Consider the following 24105-nt stretch of genomic DNA (forward strand, 5'->3'; position numbering starts at 1 on the left):
CTTTTTTTCAGCTCAACTGTCACAGGATTGTGGGATATCAAAGGCAGCGAAGGATACATATATGCTGCCTTCAAAAATCGATCAGATGAAGGTATCTCAGGAGACAGGAAGTGAAGCTAACATTAGATTCAGACGTGCCTTGATGCCTTCCTACCTTGAAATGTGCCCTCCGAAGGCAGCATTTTCCAGGTTTCGGACGCAGCCTGAGTACTCAAAGTCCCTATTTCCTGGGGAAAGTTCCTGTGGTGGAAACGCGACTTTAATTTGAAGTGAATTTAAAGACTGAATAAATTACTCATGCACATGCTGTTTTTTTGACCCTCTAATAAAAGATAAAGCAAGAGAAAGAATATAACGTGTGAGATACAAATGAAGAGAGTGCGACTGACATTTTTTTAACTGTTTGCATTTATCCACCTTGACCCTTGTATGCCATTACAGTGCTGTTTACAGAACTAAAATAACAAGTGAACAAATAAAGTAAATCAATACATGAAGGAACCACTGATAATGATGAACAAGGGCCATTTACTGTAGACAGAAACAGGTGGATCATGTTATTAAGCACGAAAAAGCTTTAAACATCGGTTCAGAAGAACTGATTTTTGTGAGTATGTTTAAGCTTTATAAATGTCCTGCATGTTTCTGTATTTCAAGCAGTTGCTGTAAATTGATGAAAACATTGCCATTTTTTTTCCACAGGGTATTTATAATTAACAGTTGGCATAATTATGTTTTGAGTTTTGCTGCTGAATATTTTACAAATTACATATTAAGTATTTTATATTAAAATGCTACATTATATTTATATCGGCCAGATTTATCTGCAGTAATTCCTCTCAGTCTATTTTAACCAGAGCCTGGCTGTAGATCTTTTGCCAAGTGTCATGGACAGACAGGGTGCTTATCTCTATCAGGTACAGAGATAGTGAAAGACAGGCCCGATACTTTGTCCATACATGGGCCTCCTGTGTGTCCCAGTCAAACTTCACACCGGCCATCAGATGCCATATGAGAGCTTTCTCAGACTTGTGGGCTCAAACGTTTGTGAGGGGTCAGTGAGTTTCTCTAGAGCACGTCTTTCATTTTAAAAGGGCATTTGAGGCAGTTTGATTTGATTTTCAGATGTTAAAAATGTTTCTTGTGCTGATTTTATCACAGTGATCTCTCCTCAAAGACTTGGTCATCTGATTTGGCGACTATTATGCACTCTAAAAAAAGGCATCTTTATTTTCAAAAGCCATAATGACTCTAAACTATTTTTGAGGATTGGGTACTTTGGCTCCCACACATTTATCATGTTAGAATATTGTGAGAAATGGTTTAAATTTGTAATCTCCATTCCCTTGCATTTTTAGCCAAGAATGTTGGAACTCTGTTCACTGTAAAAAGTATATGATAAAAAAAGTTATGACAACATATGTTTTTACATTTACTCATCAAAATAAGTTTTTGTAAAAGTTGATTGTACTTGTACTTTTTTTTACAGTTATAGAACTACATTTTTCAGTTTTAGATCTTCTGTCTGTTTTCTTTCTCTTCTGTTTGTGTATACCCTGAACTTTGTTGAATCTCACCACACCTTGCTTTTCATCCATGCAGGTGTAAATTGAGTCTCATCTCAAGAAAATTCCCAAGATTATTAAAATGAGGAAATCATAAAAATACATCCATCGTATTGACGTCAAGAGGGTAGAGTTGACAAAAATAACTTGGGAGGATCACCAAGGTTATCACAACATTATGGTTCAATAGGAAAGCATTTAATCAAGCCAAAACAAACAAATAGCCTATGGTAAGGACTGTGATTTATTTTCAGCAGTTAAATCGTAACATCATTTAGTAATAAACACAACATCATCTATTGCTCAATTTTTTCATCACATTATTTTCTTTTTTAAAATAAACATAATTCCTTTCTGTGTCATGATCAATTGTCAAATACTTTTGGTAGGCTATTGTTCATCAAAAGTGGCCCAATGAAAAATATTTTTTGTCATGTATGATTTAATAAATATAACATTCACACATGTAAATAGAAGAAATGTAAACCCTCTTTTACATTATTTCTTCATTATTTTGTGAAAATATTTTGAAGTTTCAAATAGGCCTACTTTAACCCTTACAAAAAATGAACCATGGTTTTCCTACAAATAAAACATGGTTAAACCATGTTAACCACAAATTAACCATGGTTGAACTGTCGTATTTGTTGCTATACAAATGGTAATCAATCTGCCAAAAAAAAAAAAAAAAAAAAACATGGTTAACACTTTTACTAGAATGGTTAATTTTCGTAAAACAAAGTAGACCGAAAGCGTATGCTCCTCTACAGTATATACCAGAATATTAACTCTTTAGTTTTGTCCTGATTTACATTTTGGTTCATGAGTCCTTTCAATCATCTTGCTCCGTTTTCATATTACTACGTTTTTAAACTACATTACCCACAATCCACAGGCACTGTTTTTTTGTTTCCGGGCGCGCTTCGCAAAACTCATAACGTTTTTTTTTAATCAAACCTAAAATCTAAAGCTGTCTCTATCATGTGTACAGTCGTCACCAAAGGTCTTCATTTAGCCTATAGTTATATCACGATAGCATTACTCTTTTAAGGTTTTTGCGTGTGTGTGTGTCAATGGCAAGTAAGAAGTTACGGAGGACGGGCGTCTCAGCTGATCTCTGCGAGCGACTCAAGCGGCATCAGGTGGAAACCTGCCAGGTAAGAGAGTTCAAGCATCCTGCTCTTTTATTATATTAATAACCACCTCTTGGAAGAATCATCGTAAAGAGAAGACTTGTGTAACTCTGACTTATAGGATGTTCTGTCCGCCACTCCCGTGGAGCTCATGCGTCTAGCTGGACTCAGTTATCCAGCCTCTCTGGAGCTCCTGCGTCTGGTCAGTAAAGCTTGTGTACCGGCTGTGAGCACCGTAAGTCACGCACCCAATCAGATGCTGTTGATTCTGAGTCTTACATTATTAGTGATGTTGTTTTTGTTGGTAGGCACTGGATTTATGGAGGAAAAAGGGAGAGCTGTGTTTCTCCACATCACTTCCTGCCCTGGACAGATTACTGCAGGGAGGTCTGCCACGGGGTACCCTCACTGAGGTAAGGAATAAGGAATAGTTCATCCTAAATTGAGATTATGCCATTTACTCCCCATAATGCTTTTAAAGCCTGTTTCTGCCACATGAGAAAAAAAAAATCATGCTCTTGTAAATCATAATTATGAGATAACAGTCATACTAAAGCCGGGGTTATAACACTAGGGTTATAACTTTTTGACTATCATAAAAAAAGCTTTCCTTTATTACAAATCAATAAACTTTGGCTTAAAAACAATGAAAAATGCCCTAATTCTTCTAAGTAAAAAAAAAAAAGGTCACCTCAGATATTGGAACAACCATATAACAAACGCTGCTTATAAGCAACGTTCGACACTATAGTAAAGTCACGTCACGTCACGTTTATTTATATAGCACTTTATACAATAGTTCATCTTTGGAACAATTAAAGGGGTGATGAATTGAGAAATCAACTTTCCCTTGAGCTTTTGATATATAAAAGGTCATGGTGATATAAGAATATCATGTCATCCTTTCAGAGCTGAAAACGTCCTTGTTAGTCAAAGAAAAGCTTTTATAGACACCAGGGCCCGGTTTTTCAAAAGGTTTAATCCGGATAAAATCTATCCGGATTTAGTAATCCTTTTTTTTGCGATACGTGATCATGTAATCCAGCTTACTTTTGAGCCAGTTTTTCAAAGCAACATCGGATTGGATCAATCTGATCCGGATAGGAACTTTTCAGGATCACCAAATCTGGATAACCAGTGCTCAAACAGGATAGGAAATCACAATGTAGAACTATAGATATGTAAAGAGCAACAAGTAGAATAGCCAGTGTGGGGTCAATATAAGTTTATTTTTATTTGAAATGAAAACACACACATTTAAAAAAAAAAAAAAACCTAAAAACAAGAAAAACCCCACCCCATCCTCTTCTAGCAGTCCGCTCATCTGAGACCTACAACACAAACACTGTACATTGAGGATATTTATAACAGGTTTCAAATATGTCCTGTATTGTCCTGCACAACATCGCTACTAAGCGCAATGTCCCTCTCTGTGCTGACAATGATGCACCTGAGCCCCTTGGAGACCCTAACCAACCTCCTGCAAAACAGGACGTGCAACAAGGGACGCAATAGTTAGACATTATTTCTGATTTGGATTTGTTTTGGATTTCAAAAATCAGTGATTACCATTCTTTGCATTTTTTTGGTTATTCTGTAATCATTGCATGCATCACCAATAAATATTCTAAAAACAAAAATATTTTCAATTGTGATGAATATATATATATATCAATTAGTGACGGAGTAAAATGTATTGTTTTTGGTCAATTTTGACAGCTGTTTGGGGGATTATTTTATGAAGCCAAACTCTTTCTACTTTGCTATAGGCCTGTACTGAAAGGCTGAATACGTTAAAGCCTACCTAATCACTGTAGCCTGACGGATGAACAAATACAATTAAAACCTTATGAATAAATAGGATATCTTGTAAGATACTGCATGATCCAAATATAGTATTATTTGATCCATTTTTAAAGTTTTCATTACATTTTGGGCATGAAATCCATGCTGAATCCACCCTTCTGATGGGATCAGTTTAATCCAGATTTTTTGGATCAAAGTGATCCAAATCCTACAAAAAAGTTCTGAAAAACCCAAACTAATGGTTTGATCCAGATCAAAACCAAGATTGGATTACGTGATCTAATCCGATTGTGAAATCCGTTTTTTCTTTTGAAAAACCCATTTTCAAGATTTGATCCAATCCGTTATCCAAAATCCTAGTGGATTACTTTTGAAAAACCGGGCCCAGGTCCAGCAAACGCTCGATCTCAGAATGTGCCAGGCTATGACGTCAGAGTGTAGTGAAGCACCGCCTCAACAGAAGAAGAACAACACCTGATTCTGTAGTCCCGCCCACTGACTCGTGCCACTAACATAACACAGGCCTACATGGAGCTAAACCGCATTGAATTTCTAAACATACCGCATAAGCTTCATTCGGATTCCAATATTATGAATGCATGGATGAACTTTATTTTTAATTAATATCCAGCTCTCGTGGGGAAGACATTGCGTGTCTGTTCTTTCATTTCACCGGATTCGTTTGTAAACAAGAGACTGGATTTGCAGACAGGATGAGATTAACCACACTTATGTGAGTAAAAATGTTTATTATGTGATAGTATTGCATTGTTACAGATCGTTTGATATCTATTGATTATGTGTACGTGTCTAACTGAACTTTAGCACGCTGTCAAAGGCTGAACAATCCTTTATTGGTGTTGTTGTTGGTTCATTGCGAATCGGGATCAGACTCGGACATGTATTGGCTAGGGCTTGCAAAGCCCAACGTCCCGGGGCTATGTGTTTTCCAGACGGGCTACCAAAAAGTAAGCACGGCCTGCCGATTGGCTAACCTAAATAGTGAAATAACGTTCCTTTCTTGATGTGCGTTCACTCTCTTGACTTGATATTTGAAGGAAAAATACAATTGCGGAAGTTTCGATCAAGCAGTCTGCAACGTACTTGGCGTGTGTGTGTGTGATGCACGGTTCGCCCTTATATCCACCGATCAGGCGGGCCAAGTAATACAAAAATAACATTCCAATCAATCGCGGGTGGATGAGAGATAAATCATTGTGTTTGTTTGATAAAGATATTTTGTGAGCCCTGTGGGATGAATCATTTTGTTTGCCGTTTCTCACAGGCTTTCAAAACAATTCCTTGTGTAGCCTACTCACAGGGGAGCTGAAGCTCATTAAATATGCAAAACTGTTATCCAATTCTAGCAGTGGGCGTTTACTTCCAAGTCTTCAGTGCGGCACGCCCATCAAAACCCAGTGTTTCTTGAGAGAGCCTCAAAACCAGGGCAGAAAATAGCCTATTACTTATTCATTATGATGTTTTTGAATGTAAAAACTACGGAAGCGTCATAAGTTGACCTCAGACAACAGTATAACATTTTTTAAAAGCCAGTTCATGACCCCTTTAAGATATTTTTGATGAAATCCGAGAGCTTTCTGACCGTTCCATAGACAGCTGTTTAATGAACACGTTTAAGGTGCAGAAAGGTTGTAAAAACATTGTTAAAATAGTGTCAGTCTCCTACGCAGTTTCCGTTGGTCAGCTCCAGCGTTAGCATCACATGCATACGTCGTGGTGCTCACGTGAACAGCTTCGGCCAATGGTAAGTCGTTCTGGCGTAGCGCTGACTCGGAAGCGCTGGACTGTATTTACTATGTCAATAGCGTAGGAGACTGACACAGATGTCAAGAGATTGTTGAATAAAGTTGTTATTTTTGCTTGTTTTTTTCTACACAAAAAGTATTCTCATCTCTTCATAAAATTAAGGTTGAACCACTGTAGTCACATGGACTGTTATAACAATGTTTTTGCTACCTTTCTGAATCTTGAAAGTGTTCATTCAATTGCTGTCTATGGAGGGGTTAGAAAGCTCTCGGATTTCATCAAAAATATCTTAATTTGTGTTCTGAAGATGTGTTCAATTCATCCACTTCTCCTGAAATACGTGAAAGTAAGTGGACGGTGAAGTGGGAGAAGAATAGAGTAAACTTTATAGTTACTTAGACAATGTGTATTTGTATGTAGCGTATGTTTTTTAGTATTTGTGTGTATTTAAATGTACAATGAAACCTAAAATAAGGATTAGGGGGTTGAAAACAGAATACTGGATATATTGACATTTTTACTCACCAACCACTGTGGCTAGTGGTTTTCCAATGTTACTATCCACTCAGCATTTTCACTGGCCACAATTTTGACATCAAAACCATGGAGAAAACTAAGATATTTTTTATATTATCTCATAATGTGGCAGCAGGTACAGTATATTAGGCTGCTGTCACTTTAAGACCTGACGCACGGACCCATATACTGTTACAGATGCTTTTTCTTTTTCAACTTGTAACACTTTACACAGAGAGGCCGGATAGCTTGCCTGAATGGTTGTAGCCAAGTGTAAGCAAAACTCATGTATCTGATATTTCACAGGGGTTTATTATCAGCGCCGCCGATCTCACACACACACAGGGTTGCAAAACACTCCAATAACAACTGCGTTACTGAACAGAAATAAACAGGGCAAAGAGCAACAGAAAAATATTACACGCATACATGCAATGTTCACAGCTCGGGCTCCATCTACGGACTGCCCACTCATCAGCGAGTGAGTAGGGGAGTGCTTTCCGCCTTAAAGGAGCAGTACCTAATTTTACTTGTTGCAAACTGTTTACGTTCACTTAAAACATGCGTGAATACTCGCCAAGAACTCAATTTAGTACTGAGAGGAGGCTTTATGTGCGCACACTTTTGGGTGTAAGCATAACATCTGTGGGAATGAGTAAATTGATGTGCAATACGCACATTCTCATGCTGAAATTCAAGCCCTGTAACAATATTCATCCTGAGAAAATGAAATAAGTGAGTGAGGGGAGGCGGGTTTGTGTGCTTAATTTAAAATAAAAACACTTCTGGCAATACAGTAGATTTAAATTTACACCTGCCGTGGTGGTTCTTATTTGTCATCTGCCACCTAGGGGAATGACAAAAATACAGCATATTTTGCAAACGCCTCTTTCGCACGTCGCGCCTGAGTCAACTCCAACGCAACTCAACAGCTTTTATGGGTGCTTGTAAAGGCATCAACAGGTAAATGTCGGCTGCTTTTAATAAAATGTCAAACATATTAGGAATACTTTAGCCGTGTGTTGCTATGTGTCATGAGAGTAAGCAACTGAGTAGCTAACAGCACTCAAATGCAAGTGTCTTGCATATTATAAATCAATCCGACGTATCTGCATTTTTGACATAACGCGCCACCCAGCATACCCGATTTAAAAAAAAGTCACCGCTTTCCACTAATATATTATATAAAATTCATCCCGCCAAAGTGGCTAGTAGGAGTGACTCTGTCTACAGTGTGACATGGATTACAGCGGGGATCATGTTCCTACAGTCTTGACAAGCAAAAGTCGTAAAGGACTACTATAAATCGTACAGTGTGCACCCGGCTTAAGTCATAATTATGACATGAAAAGTCGAAACTATGATGTAAAATGTTGAAATTATGACATGCTAGTAGAAATTAGGACATACTAAGTCGACATTAAAAAGTCAGAACTAGAGATGCACCAATGTATCGGCTGATTTTGATCAATTTAAATAAAAAAACATCGGCATATTGGCTATTGTAACGCTTGGTCTGAGGAAGATGAAGACGATGAACAGGAATATACGTAGGTAAATACAAGTTTTAATAATAAGACAACTAACAATCCAACGTGCAAAACCGTGTGCTCGTGCACTGAAAACAAGCAAATACACAGATGATAAACTAATATGACAAACAGCTGTGATGAATGTGGTTAGTGTCCATGGTGACAGATTGTGGCGGGAAATAGAACAAAGGAACACATGTGACTGATGAAAACAAACTGAATGTCCATGAAAACTAAAACAAACTGAACTTAACTATGACAGCTATAGTGTGAAAAAGGCCAATATAACAAACCAATGGTTTATTAATTAACTGCGTGAAGGCACTGAGTTGTATAATGTCTGTTGCATAATCCAACATTTTTCTCTGGGTAAAATAATTAAATGCTTGCTAAAACAAAATTAAATCTGTACAACAGCAGGGCTTGACAAGGACTGCCTGGGCCAGCCTGGACAATGCTCGGGACAATTGACAGAACTGTCAGTCCTGATCAGGCCAGTGCAGCATCTTTATGAAAGTTTATCCTTTGCATGTGTATAGCCTTGACAATTTAAATATTCAAGCGCAAGAAGACACGAAAGTATATAAGCGAAATATACTTTCACTACCACATTCATTCCAAATCCATGTTATTTTCTTCATGTGACACGAATATGATTTTTTCTTATCCATACTGCTGCTTAGATGTCATTAACATCAAATGTCATTAATCATGAATTCAAACTTGCATAAAAAGCTGCATCAGAGAAAAAGTTTATCAGTGAAATACATGCATTTCTTTTCCTCACACAAAGCTATTTTATGGCTAAAAACCCCTAACATTTTTATGCTGTTTTTCTAATGTCATTATATCTTTTTTAATATTTATGGCCACATACAAACTGCAAAGTTTTGGGAGTGACGACCGCATTTAAATGCATTCTTTAAAAAAGCGAATCCCCTAATTGTTGGTTTTTACACAGTTATGTAGCTGATGTCACTGAGCGCCAAATATGTTGAGATATAAAATATAAAACACATATTTTTATATATAAAGACCTATTTAAAGACCATACTGTGTAAAGTATTATCAGATTTTTTTTTTTTTTACATAATATATAAATAAGTAAATAATAATAGAAGAATAATTTTTGTCCAGTTTTTAGAACGCAAAATAAAACAATGCCAGCATTGGTAGTTTTAATAGTTTTCCAACCTTTTTGGCTCCCAAGTTAAATACAAATCATAGTTCATGAGGGTACAAATTAAAATGCCAGTTCACATCTTGATTTTTATATTTTTTTTAAAAGCTTGTTTTGTCTTATTTTAAATCATTTAAAATGTTTTTATAAATCTTTATAACATTACAAAAGTTTGGAATGACATGAAAGTAAGTAAGTAATAGCAATTGTCATTTTTTTGAGTGAACTGTCTTTTCAAGTAATCATGACCATCTGTGTTTTATTTGTCAGGTGACTGGCCCATCGGGCTGTGGAAAGACTCAGTTCTGTATTATGCTCAGCATTTTGGCTACACTTCCAAAGAGTATGGGAGGTCTGGACAGTGGAGTCATCTACATCGACACAGAGTCGGCATTCTCGGCTGAAAGGTGTGAAAAAGTTTGCACGCTCTCTCTGATCTGCACTTTTTGTGTTTCCTCTTTAACTAACCTTATTCCTCTCTAAGATTGATAGAAATGGCACAGGCCAGATTCCCAGAATTCTTCTCAGTGAAGGCGCGTCTGCTGGAGATGGCATCTCGTGTTCATCTCTTCAGGGAATTGACCTGTCAGGATGTCCTGAATAGGTTAGAACGCCTCCCAAAGACATATAATATATCATTAAATTTACTGTACTTTTAAAAGAATAGTTAATCTAAAAATGACGCTTGTCATTATTTCATTTTATTCATGAAATGCACTCCAGCTCAATTCATGAATCAAATTTCTATGAAGAGCTTTTAAGGTGATCAGTTCCCTGTAGCTTTAACAATAGAGCATGGCGCTAGCAATGGCAAGGGAATGAGTGCCATGATGTGATAAAATGTACACTACCAATTAAAGGTTTGAAATAATGTTTTTTTTTAATGGAGTTTCTTATGCTCACCAAGGCTGCATTTGTCTGATTAATAAAAAATAAAAAATAAAAATACAGTAAAAACAGTAATATTGTCAAATATTATTACAATTTAAAATAATTGTTTTCTGTTTAAATTAGGGGTGTCACACAAAAATGACATTTGATCTCACTTTTAAATTATCCCATTTTTTAAATCATAGTTCTGTATGTTTTCGGTACAGCAGGGGGAAAAAAACTGAACAAACTGTGGTTTAAACCTTAATTCTTAATTATTTTACAGTTAATATGTCTTTTCTTCACCACCTGTTTTTGTCTGACCCTGCTGACCTAATGAGCATTTCACTGTCCAATGGTCATGCCTTAACTGCAATTTCTAGTATTGCATTAATATTGTATCCTTCTCATGGGCATTTAATAAATTTTTGACTTTTCAGTCTGAGTTAAATCTCCTTTTTGGCTCATTTTATCTGTAAAAGAAAATGGGCCTAATAATTCTGCACACCTGAATATAAGTTGTTTTTCATTTCCAGCCTTCATGAACAATTATATATCACTTATAAATGATTAAATACAAAATGTAATAGTAGTTATTATGATTAATGTGGTTTGGAATTGGTCAAATGTGCCTGGAAAAAAGATATGATCAGAAAATCAACATGCCTAATAATTCTGCACACACTGAACATCCCTAATCTTAATATATTTAAAAATATAACTTATTCCTGTGATGCAAAGCTGAATTTTCAGCATTACTCCAGTCTTCAGTGTCACATGATCCTTCAGAAACCATTATAATATGCTGATTTGCTGCTCTGTTATTATCTATAATTATTGAAGCTTACTTATTAATAATGTTTTTTATTATCAATGTTGACAACACTTTTGCTGCTTAATACTTTTGTGGAAAACTTGTAAATGTTTTTTTATGATTCGTTTATGTTACGTCCAATGTCATAAAATGTCAGTTAAACTTTTTTCGAAAGTTGAATATGGAAGGCGGTCTGGCAGAATCGGCAAAATAAATGATGAATGAATGAGGCATTTATATAGCGCTTTACTATGTACTACTGTACACCCAACGCGCTTTTACAATCATATCACTGGGGTCTCTCCTCAACCACCACCAGTGTGCAGCATCCACTTGGATGATGTGACGGCAGCCACAGTATGATGGTGCCAGTGCGCTCACCCCAAGCCAGCTATAGGTGAAGAGGAGAGAGTGATCGAGCCAATACAGTGGATGGGGATTATTAGGAGGCCATGATTGATAAGGTCCAATGGAGGGAATTTAGCCAGGAAACCAGGGTTACACCACTACTCTTTACGAGAAGTGCCATGGGAGAGTGACCTATCAATATACTGGGACATTAGGACCCACATAGACCACATGGTGCTGGCCAGCTTCAGTGGAAAGCCAGTCTTTGGGTACAGGATGATCTGGCTGTGGGAAAAGAAATGACATTAAAATGACATTAAACACATCTTAATACTATAACTTGTAAAACTATTTTACAATATTACTGTTTTGACTGTATTTTTGAACCAATAAAAGCAACCTTGGTGAGCATAGACCTCTTTCAAAAACATAAAAAAGCAATTACTCCAAACCTTTCACCAGTATTGTTTGCAATAATAAATGCAACTGAATTCGCTTTGGATACAATTTACTGCTAAATGCATGAATGTAAAAGTAAAATGTAAATGCAATGAATACAAATCCTGAATTTAAAATTGATTACAGCATTATTGCACAAAGGAAGTGTGAGATCATGATAGTCTCTTACGCTAGGCCAGGCTGTATTTAAGCTTGTGAACACACATTAGTGGGGCGTTTTATTGCTGTTCTGATGTTACACAGGCTGGAGCGTCTGGAGGAGGACATAATTGCTTCTCGAGTGGGGCTCCTTATTTTGGATTCTGTGGCCTCTGTCGTAAGGAAGGAGTTTGACACGTCGCTTCCGGGTAATCTAACGCACAGGAGTAACTTACTGGGCCAGGAAGCTGCTGTACTGAAGTACCTCTCACAGGAGTTCTGCATCCCAGTAAGATTGTTTACATGGTTGTGCACATCTGAATTTTGCACATTTCCATGCTTGTAGTGCATACGGTCAACCACAAGGTGTCGCTACACATTTATGTTTATGCGTTTCAGTGATGCATTTCAAGTCACCTCTGTATTTCAAACACCAGAGGGTGTGAGAGAGCCCAGATGTATTAGAAAAACATGCTAGGCCCATTCACACAAAGCCTGATCCTTTTACATGTTATTTGATCTTGGGAATTTCCACACTACTCTTAAAGGGTTAGTTCACCCAAAAATGAAAATTCTGTCATTAATTCCTCACCCTCATGTCGTTGGACACCCGTCAGACCTCCGTTCATCTTCGGAACAGAAATGAAGATATTTAAGTTGAAATCTGATGGCTCTGAAAGGCCTCCATTGACACAATGGCACGGTTCACTCTTAAGACCCTTAAAAGGTACTAAAGACGTCGTTACAAAGTCCATCTCACTACAGTGGTTCTAAAATAACTTTATGAATCGGCGACAATAGTTTTTGTGCGCAAAAAACCCCTAAATAATGACTTACATAGTGATGACGATTTCAAAACACGGCCTCATGAAGCTTCGAAGCGTTATGAATCAGTGAGCCGAATCAGCAGTTTGAATCGCCAAATTTTAGCAGTTTGGCGGTTTGACACGCGATCCGAATCATCATTCGGCTCACTGATTCATAACGCTTCGAAGCTTCATGATGCCGTGTTTTGAAATCGTCATCACTATGTAAGTCGTTATTTAGGGTTTTTTTGCGCACAAAAACTATTGTCGCCGATTCATAAAGTTATTTTAGAACCACTGTAGTGAGATGGACTTTGTACGACGTCTTTAGTACCTTTTATGGGTCTTGAGAGTGAACCGTGCCATTGTGTCAATGGAGGCCTTTCAGAGCCATCAGATTTCAACTAAAATATCTTCATTTCTTTTCCGAAGATGAACGGAGGTCTGACGGGTGTCCAACGACATGAGGGTAAGTAATTAATGACAGAATTTTCATTTTTGGGTGAACTAACCCTTTAAGATTTTCATGATGCATACGTTTACTCACCTCCTGCAACCAACACATTTATCTAGAAGAGGAAAGGTAGGATTGCACCGGAATATGGTTTTCCGCTTCCTGCTCATGAAGAGTGTAACAGCTAGAGGGCTAACCCAGGATCAGGTTTTAGATTTTAGGTCTGTATTCCTCTCATCCACTAGTTTAAATGAACTGATACAGTGGGGTCCTGAGTCCTGAGTGTTTTTCTAATTTAATACATATTTTCAGCCAATTGTTTTTTGAATCATTAAAATTTTTTATGATTATTGTAAAGAGAAACATACAGTATAAAATAATAGGAAGTTCATGTTAATGTATGTTAATTGCTTCTGTAGTTTGATTTAGTTTTGTTTTATTGAATACATATTTCCAGAAAATTATTTGTTAAACATTATTATTATTATTATTATTATTATTATTATATAGAAACAAAATACTAGCCTGACGTCGTCATACTCAATTCTAGTCAGAATATGAGTCTGATACTGCTCCGTTGGGCTGTGATTTATGGGGCGTGTTTCAACCGAACCAGGAAAGACCTCAATTGGATAGACCTTCAACCAATCAGAGCAACGGAGCGACGCATAACGTTAGTTGTCAAATGTCAACCCCAATTATGTGATATACAAACCCAGGAATTTTTAGCTGCCAGCCCAGCCAAAATAACACATATTTTACCCCCCCCAAATGCCATTTTTTCACGGAGAAACCCCCTGGAAAGCTATTGGGCTTGTTTTTGGCTAGTTTTGAAGAACGTTAGCAATTGGGCGGGTTTTGCTGTAAAAACTTGGCAACCCTGTCTGCGCGCACGCTGGAATAAGTAGCCTAACGTTAGAAGAAAAAGATGAGTGTAAACGATCTTTCCCGGTGTTGTAAAAAAAGAATTTAAGGATACACAGAGTACTTACCAACACGATCATCATTTCTGAGAGAAATAGTAAAGGTGAATGCATACGAACAAGTTCTCCTTTTAGGATTAGAACAAATTCAACCCAAGCGGCTTTTGATGACGTGGATGATTACGTTAATGTTGATCATCTGTCCATCATCGTCTAAAGCCCGCCCTGACAATTTCATTGGTCCGAACAGTTTCTGTTCGGGCATAATTACTTCTCTACCGATCAATTCCTGCCTGAGTAAAAATGTTGTGGGCGGGGCTAAGTTCGGCTGGCATCCAGGCTAACAAAATACTAAGAAATGTAATGTTAATGTCACAGTTGAGCTGTATGGATAATCCCTTGCATGTCGCAGAACGGACAATCAGGAATAACTTTAATAAACACTGAAGAGAACACAAATACCATAACTTTAATGCAAGATGTTGATCTGATGAAAACTGAGGGCTAAAATACACGATAATCAACAGAACAGGGAACAGGTTTGAACTAATCAGGAACCATGACAACTAATGAATGAACAAGTACTCAGGCAAAACAATGACAAGAAAAACCATGACTAGAAACTAAACTGAACAAGACAATGACACAGAACATGACTATGAACTAAACAAGACATGATCGTGACATTATCGTAATCGCTGTAAACGTCCATCAGAGGCGGGAGGGGGTTCTGGTGGACAATGAGGACCTGGAGACAAACATGACCTTGAAGGGGCTGGAAGAAGGGAATCCCTAGGTGGAATTAATAGTGGGAGGAGCCAGGACGGAGATGGGAGGAACCAGAGCAGAGACTGGAGGAGCCAGAGGATGACCTGGATCCAAGACTGGATGAAGGCCCACGGCAGAGCTGATAGGGCGAAGAGCCAGGAGCCTGACTGAGTGAGCTGGAGACTTGACCAGAGGGGACCTAGATGGACCAATAGATCCAGGGTGACATCGAAGGCCTGTAGAGCCACAGTGGAGCTTGGCAGACCGGGGCAGAGATGGTGGGAGATAGTACAGTAATGGAACCGGAGGGAAAAATGAGCCTGGTGGAGCCAGAGGGGAAGAGGGTCGAGGCACATCTGATGACTTGGAAGTCCAAGGTGGAGCCAGAGCGATGATTGACCAATGTGAAGCCAGAGGGATGAGGAAGCCTGGCGGAGCCTGATAGATGACAGACAATGGTGGAGCCGAGGGAGTGTTGAACCAAGGTGGAGCTGATGGGTTGGAGGGCCAAGGTGGAGTCCAGGGATCAGAGGCTTGAGGTGGAGCTGAGGGATCCACAGACCACAGCGGAGCTGATGACTGGGAAGCCCAAGTCTGTGGAGTTGGGTGGAACCACTGGTGGAGCAGAGGGGCTGAAGAGAGACAGCAGAGAGGAACTGGATGGCTTTGGCAGAAGAGGAGGGAGAGGGAGGCTGGGCAGGACTATCCGTGACAAAGGAACCTTGGAGCTGGGCAGAGTCAATGGTGACGAAGGAGACTTGGTGATGGACGACGAAGGAAGCTTGTTGCTGGTTTGACTCAATGGCGACAAAGACGACTTGGAACTTGGCTTAACCAGCGGCGATGAAGACAACTTAGAACTGTGCTTAACCAGCGGTGAAGACGACGACTAGACTGAATCAGTGGAGACTATAGATTTAAATTCAGTAACTTTAATATTATTTTAAGATTTATTATGGGTTGCATTACAAATGTGGCTACAGATGGTGTTTATAGTTGAGGCAAATTACGATGGACATATCATTTGATTGACCATTTTGTGCTTTGTTGACATTAGGATCATGTTTAAATGTAAGTGTGTTACAACAAAATACTGGGCATTCCCCTATTTCAAAATGACTAGTCAACTATTCTCAGAGGACATCCCAGACTGTAACCCCAAACTCATCTGATCTGCAGTTATTTGCTTCTGGTTCCCCTTCAGCCATGATCATTTTAAAGATAGCTTTCGTGTTTTAAATCAGTGCAGTAAATGTCTGTGCTTGACAACGCCAGTGGCCACAAGTGAGTTTTAATACAGCTTTCTACAGCAGTAGAAATGGGCCTCAACATGAAACCATATGGTAGATAACTCCTAGAGGTAGGTAACTATGTTATAGCCCCCCTCACACACATAAAAGCTCATAACCATAAAATAGGTCAACCCATTAAGTTTCCAAAATAAAACCTTACACTTTAGCACCTAGAGCCAAACCGTAATGAGGTAATTAAGTTTGTTCTCCCAAGCTTTAAAAATGTAAAGGAATGTTGAAATGTTTTTTTGGCTGATTGTTTTTATTTGTGTAGTTTTGAGTAAGAGAGCCATGTAAGATAAACACTAGTGCAGTGCTTCACTTTAGACCACTTCAAGTACCACATTTGATCAAATCAGAACATTGACCTAGTTTCAACAGTGTTAGCCTTTTGAGTACAAGCTTAAGTACTGTACTATATTTTAATTAACTCCAGTATTCATGTACTTAAGATAGATCATGCTGCAAGGCCCTCAACAATCCATTATTTGACCTCTTTGTAGATTTCTGGAAGTGATCTATCAGAAAGCCTCTAAAATCTCACATTTTATATAATATGTATAAAATAGGATAAAATCTGATATTGAAACTGTTACTGCACAATTTCTGTTGTCATTGTGTTTTTTCTCTTGAATTTATACAGTAGTGGCCATTGTTGACCATTGACAAAATTTACATATTCACCCTTTATTCAAATATTTTAAAGAAAAAAAAGATTTTGTAAGCATATTGCGCAGATGTGCTTGCTTGGAGTTTATTTGTGATAATGCAATGAAACATGGCAAATTGTGAGGACATACATTTTGGCCTGGCTGTCTTACAAAAAAAAAAAAAGAAGATGAATGCCTCCCCGGAAAAGCCTATGCCAGGGTACTGGAGAGGAGAATACGGCCGATAGTAGAACCTCGGATTCAGGAGGAACAGTCTGGTTTTCGTCTGGGCCGTGGTACACTGGACCAGCTCTATACCCTCTACAGGGTGCTGGAGGGTTCATGGGAGTTTGCCCAACCAGTCCACATGTGTTTTGTGGATTTGGAGAAGGCATTCGACTGTGTCCCTCGCGGCATCCTGTGGAGGGTGCTGGGGGAGTATGGGGTCCGGGGTCCTTTGCTAAGGGCTGTCCGGTCCCTGTACGACCGAAGCAGGAGTTTGGTCCGCATTGCCGGCAGTAAGTCAGACTTGTTCCCGGTGCATGTTGGACTCCAGCAGGGCTGCCCTTTGTCGCCGGTTCTGTTCATAATTTTTATGGACAGAATTTCTAGGCGCAGCCAGAGCCGGAGGGTGTCAGGTTTGGGGACAACGCGGTTTCGTCTCTGCTCTTTGCGGATGACGTTGTCGTGTTGGCCCCTTCTAACCAGGACCTTCAGCATGCACTGGGACGGTTTGCAGCCGAGTGTGAAGCGGCTGGGATGAGGATCAGCACCTCCAAATCCGAGGCCATGGTCCTCAGTCGGAAAAGGGTGGTTTGCCCACTTCAGGTTGGTGGAGAGTTCCTGCCTCAAGTGGAGGAGTTCAAGTATCTAGGGGTCTTGTTCACGAGTGAGGGGAGGATGGAACGGGAGATTGACAGACGGATCGGTGCAGCTTCTGCAGTAATGCGGTCGATGTACCGGTCTGTTGTGGTGAAGAAAGAGCTAAGCCGTAAGGCGAAGCTCTCGATTTACCGGTCAATCTACGTTCCTACTCTCACCTATGGTCATGAGCTTTGGGTTATTTTTGCATTAATTACTCACCCTCATGTCGTTCTAAACCCATAAGACTATAGTTGATCTTCTGAACACATTAAAATCTTTTTGATGAAATGAGAGCTTTCTTTCCCTTTGACAGCTACGCAACTACCACTTTGACGCTTCAAAAAGTTCATAAAGAGATTGTAAATCTAATCCATATGAATTGAGTGGTTTAGCCCAAATTTTCTGAAGAGACACAATCACTTTATATGATGAACAGATCGAATTTAGGCTCTGTTTATATGTGAATAATTCATCAACTGGCACATCAGTTGTTGTAAACGGAAGCTCAAGCATATTCACTTGACATGCGAATGAACCAATGAGGTTCATTCTTGTGTTACGCATTACATTTGAGCTTCAACAAGAACCAATGAAGTTCATTCTTGTTACACAGCACGTTTAAGCTTCAACAAGAACCAATGAGGTTCATTCTTGTTACACAGCACGTTTAAGCTTCAACAAGAACCAATGAGGTTAATTCTTGTTACACAGCACGTTTGAGCTTCAACAAGAACCAATGAGGTTCATTCTCGTGTTACGCAGCACGTTTGAGCTTCAACAAGAACCAATGAGGTTCATTCTTGTGTTACGCAGCACATTTGAGCTTCAACAAGAACCAATGAGGTTAATTCTTGTTACACAGCACGTTTAAGCTTCAACAAGAACCAATGAGGTTCATTCTTGTGTTACGCAGCACGCTTGAGCTTCAACAAGAACCAATGAGGTTCATTCCCGTGTTACGCAGCACGTTTGAGCTTCAACAAGAACCAATGAGGTTCATTCTTGTGTTACGCAGCACGTTTGAGCTTCAGCAAGAACCAATGAGGTTCATTTTTGTGTTACGCAGCACGTTTGAGCTTCAACAAGAACCAATGAGGTTCATTCTTGTGTTTCGCTGCACGTTTGAACTTCAGCAAGAACCAATGAGGTTCATTCTTGTGTTTCGCCGCACGTTTGAGCTTCAGCAAGAACCAATGAGGTTCATTCTTGTGTTTCGCCGCACGTTTGAACTTCAGCAAGAACCAATGAGGTTCATTCTTGTGTTTCGCCGCACGTTTGAGCTTCAGCAAGAACCAATGAGGTTCATTCTCGTGTTACACATCATGTTTGAGCTTCAGCAAGAACCAATGAGGTTCATTCTCGTGTTACACATCATGTTTGAGCTTCAACAAGAACCAATGAGGTTAATTCTTGTTACACAGCACGTTTAAGCTTCAACAAGAACCAATGAGGTTCATTCTCGTGTTACGCATCACGTTTGAGCTTCAGCAAGAACCAATGAGGTTCATTCTTGTGTTATGCAGCACGTTTGAGCTTCAAGAACCAATGAGGTTCATTCTTATTTCGCCGCACGTTTGAGCTTCAGCAAGAACCAATGAGGTTCATTCTTGTGTTACGCAGCACGTTTGAGCTTCAAGAACCAATGAGGTTCATTCTTGTGTTTCGCCGCACGTTTGAGCTTCAGCAAGAACCAATGTGGTTCATTCTTGTGTTACGCAGCACATTTGAGCTTCAACAAGAACCAATGAGGTTCATTCTTGTGTTACACAGCACGTTTGAGCTTCCACAAGAGGATTGTTCTCACACATCAAGCAGGTTCGGTTAAGCTTCTGTTTATGTTTCATTCTGTTCATCAATTAAAGCGACCAAGTCTCTTCAGAACCACTCAATTCATATGGATTAGTTTTTCGATCTCTTTATGAACGTTTGGAATGACATAAGGGTGAGTGAAGGATGACAGAATGTTCATTTTTGGTTGAACCATCCTTTTAATGAATACATTTTAAATTGTTTAAATATACATGTATTCTATTCATTTTAATAACATATGTATTAAAATGTATACCACATAACTCGTTACATAATGCTATTTATTGGGCCATGTCAACAGATAAGTAGTGTGATGATGAATTCAATATCCGCTTAAAGGTGCAGTGTGTGAATTTTTGCGGCATCTAGCAGTGAGGTTGTGAATTGCAATCACTCAACACTCACCCCTCCCTTTTGAAGCACATCGAGAAGCTACGGGGCGACACAGGACAAAAATGTCGTCGTCAGAGAGAGCAGAGAGTAACTAGCGCTCTGTAGAGAAGTTTTTCCGTTGGGGGCTACTGTAGAAACATGACGGCGCAAAATGGCAATTTCACTGTAAGGGGACCCGCGGTGTATGGAGACAGAAATTACTCATTTTAAGGTAATAAAAACATAATGGTACATTGAGTAAGGTCTTTATACTCCACTGAAATTATAGTTATGTATATTATATTGCATTTCTGTCAATAGATCCTCATAAATACTACACACTGCACCTTTAACTTGCATGGTGTCCGCAGAATGTTTATTCTTATCTTTGTGTGATCCAGTCAAAATGGACTAAACTCCACTGCAGATGTTTCCCTTCTGTCTCCCTCAGGTGGTTTTAACTAACCAGATCACCACACATGTGGGCGAGAAGGTTCACTGTCCTCAGTGGAATCAGGCAGATGGTAAGAACAGCCTTCCATCATCTGCTTGAGTCTAAACTGATTTTTGAGAATGTTTTTGTTTAAAATTACCTTGTGTCGGGGTTTGATGGTGGAAATTTAGACCAGGAATTCCAGTCAAGAGGCTCCTCTGTTTCATCCCTCCCTGATGAGCTGTTCTCTGATCTGGCTAATGGAAGCCATCGTTCCAAGCCATTCCGAGATGGTATGTGGACAAATGAGCGTCAGATATGACCTTCCACACAAGCAGCTGTTGTAGGTTCTATGGAACTACATCATTGAACCTGGAGAAGATGTTATTACTCTAACCAGGGGGCTGAAAACGTGATCCTCTCGCTCAACAAACCTGTCTGGGCCTTCTGCGAATCCCAGGACGTCTCTAATTCCTCGGCTGTGCAATGACCCGTGTCTTCTGTCACTGTATATATGGAATACTGCAAGTATCCTCTGGCATATGTCCAGGTGTACAGTTGGATAGGGTCTTGTTTTGGGGCAAAGCTTTGAGGAAAGAGATACAGGCTCTGTTCTCATGTTATCTAACAGACACATGTTTTTTGTCCTGTAACGTTACCCTCAGACACCTCTTTCTTTACATCTCACTGTTCCACTCGGCAAGGTGGAGCTACCAGTAACTCTTTCTCCCACTCATTTACTCTCTATCTTTCTCTCACACATGCACACAATGTTTTTCCATCTCTTGGGATTTTGTAGGGAAAGAATGGCCCTTATACAGCCTCACCCTGTTTATCTCTTCTTTCTGCCTTTCTCTCTCCATCCTTGGTCTTATCTGACCTCTCACTTAAAGTGATGGTTCTCCCAGAAATGAAAACATTGTCATCATTTACTCACCCTCATGTCGATCCAAATTCATGACTTTCTTTGTTCTGAAGTTTGAAAGCAGAAGTTTGTTAGAATGTTCACACTGATAGTTTTCAGATGGTGAAAGATTGGTGTCATTTTTCATAAAAAACACATAAAAGACAAAAATGTCATGCTTGCTTTCAAATCAACATTTAAATGCATATCGATTTGTTACAAGACACTAGAGAGCTAGTATCGTTTTCCTGTACATCTATGAGATTCCATGTTTGAATGTTGCACAAGTGAGAATCTTGTGATCAAGTGAGAGCTTTTTGCAAATTTTTCATGAATAACTATTGTCTGTGATATTTCACGAAGATTATTATGTATTCAGAAGACTTGTAATAAAATGGACAACGGTAACAATATTATCATGATATCTATAGAAATTTTGAAAAGAAAAATGCCATAACTTATTCCAATGCAATGATTCACCTTAACAATGTTATTGCGATATCTATAGCAATTTTGAAAAGAACAATGACATAACCAAGTCCAACACTGTGTCAGACTTACAATAATATCGCAATATCTACAGAAATTGAGTTAGTTACTGGCGCTGATTATTTATATTGTCATATATGTAGTATTAACACAATATCAATATTTAATTTTTTAGATATAACAATTATAAAAAAAAACAGTATTTTGCAAAACCCTACTTTAGTGTCTCTTTTTGGTGTTTCACAAAAGAAATTCATAATTTGTAGATATATGAGGGACAGTAAATAATTACAGAATATTTATTTTTGAGTGAGCCATTTCTTTAAATGTCTACATTTGCAAAATTAGTTTACAAATACTGTTTGCAATTTGGATACCTCTTAGCACCTAAAATAAGGATGTCTGCATTTCAAGCTGTGGGTACGTTTACATTGCAACGATGTACTAAAAACAGCTTGCCGTGTACAGATCACAATGTTGTCAAAATGATCCCTGTTCACACGGATCCGCGAAAACGACTAAAAACTCTGTCTTATTCATGCCAGGCCAGTAGTTGGCGATGTCATTTTGTAAAGAAACACTATGCACCGATAGACTGAACACGTAACACTCATGGCCATGATGTCATCGTTTTTCACAAATTGCTGTTTTTGTAGTTTACATGGAGACGATAACGGGATTGTTTTTAAAAAACGTGCACTTTGAAACCCATTTTCAAAAGTCTGCGTTTTCAGGCCCCCAAAATGCTGTTGTCGTGCAAAAACGCATAAAAGACTAAATTCAATGACGTTTAATCGGAAATTCGGTTACCGAATCAACTAAAGTCTAACAAACCCCCAGAGGACAGTTAAAAAAGTCTGTATAAGCAGTCCATAATATGAATTAAACAGTCAAATCTCATACAGAATACAGCTGAAAAATTTAATACGCAATACTTATATCAAAGTCTGAGGTAAAATTAAATGATTTTCTTTTCCACTACAGATTTACAATAAAATGTTATATTATAATGTAGCATTAACATGACAGCAATTTGAACATACCCTTTGTAAAAATATAAAGCAAACCATAAATGCGCAAAAAAGATTTAATAAAACAACTAGTATTTCCAGTGTTGAATAGCAGCAGTATCGTTTAGTCCACTTGTCTCACACAATATTAAGACAGCCAGTTCTTGATAAAATGTGATTTTCTTTGACCTTTGGAAAGGAAGCTACTTTTGAGGTCTTTCGTTGAAGTTGTAGACAAAAGGCCACACTTGTAGTTTGTATCTGCTTCCATAGTTAATCTGAGATCTCAGATTTACTATGGAAGCAGATACAAACTATAAGTTTGTCCAGAATAGAATTTGCTCTCAACTACAACTGGCTGCTGCTTGAAGCTTGAAACAAATAGACCTCAGCAGATTTACTGACCATTTCTGCTTTAGTAACCAGCCATTGGCTTCAGATTACTTTTGAGGTCAGATTTGATTCCAGTGCTTGTAGTCTAAGGTCTGTGTGTAAAAGAGATCACAGTGTTTTAGTTCAGAGCATTGAACATTGATAAGAAGGCTATTTTGTGTAGTACGATAGGAAAAAAGCAAGCCAGAGGTTTCCATTGTCTCATTTTGTTCTCCTGCATTTTTGTAACGTTCTATTTTAGCAAACTGATATTGTGTTGTGAAATTTCCCCCAACCAATTTTTAGGAAGAGTTTTCTAGGAAGTTTCCCTTATTTATTTATAAAAAAAAATTCCTGTACGAAGAGGCCAGAGCCAGACAGTAGTGAAGTATTTTTACTTTCTACTCAAGTAAAATTTTCAAGTATATGTACTTTATCAGTGTTCTTCTTTGGAAAAATGTTACTTCACAACATTCCAAAGCATAATATTGTACTTTTTACTGCACTACGTTTCATACTGAATATAATTTAATACTTAATTACATAAAAATTAGTACTTTCTGACTTTTACTTTTAAAGTTTTACTTGAGTACAAGTAAGAAAGTTCTACATTTTTAATTTAATGATTAAAGGTAAAAAAAACAACACTTATTTATGAAACGTAGTGCAGTAAAAAGTACGACATTACGCTTTGGAATGTAGTGAAGTAAAAGTTTTCCAAAGAAAAACTGATAATGTACATAATGTATATATACTTCAAAAATTTACTTGAGCAGAAAGTAAAAATACTTCATTACTGTCCGCCTCTGCTTCATCAAGCAAGCTCAAATC

At 38.4% G+C, this 24105-nt stretch overlaps 1 protein-coding gene across 3 annotated transcripts in view; it reads left to right on the forward strand.

Annotated features, from left to right (window-relative positions):
- Positions 1-2473: 2473 nt before the first annotated feature.
- rad51b (RAD51 paralog B) overlaps positions 2474-24105 on the forward strand; it is a 67473-nt gene continuing 45841 nt past the window's right edge. For all 3 annotated transcript variants that reach the window (XM_079832130.1, XM_079832131.1, XM_079832129.1), the window contains exons 1-7: positions 2474-2722; positions 2820-2933; positions 3007-3111; positions 9770-9906; positions 9984-10103; positions 12234-12417; positions 20518-20590. In XM_079832130.1, coding sequence (XP_079688256.1) covers positions 2639-2722; positions 2820-2933; positions 3007-3111; positions 9770-9906; positions 9984-10103; positions 12234-12417; positions 20518-20590 — 817 coding nt within the window. In that variant the 5' untranslated portion in view covers positions 2474-2638. The remainder of the gene's footprint in view (positions 2723-2819; positions 2934-3006; positions 3112-9769; positions 9907-9983; positions 10104-12233; positions 12418-20517; positions 20591-24105) is intronic.

The sequence above is a fragment of the Gobio gobio genome (assembly GCF_949357685.1).
Source record: "Gobio gobio genome assembly, chromosome: 12".
NCBI lineage: Eukaryota > Metazoa > Chordata > Actinopteri > Cypriniformes > Gobionidae > Gobio > Gobio gobio.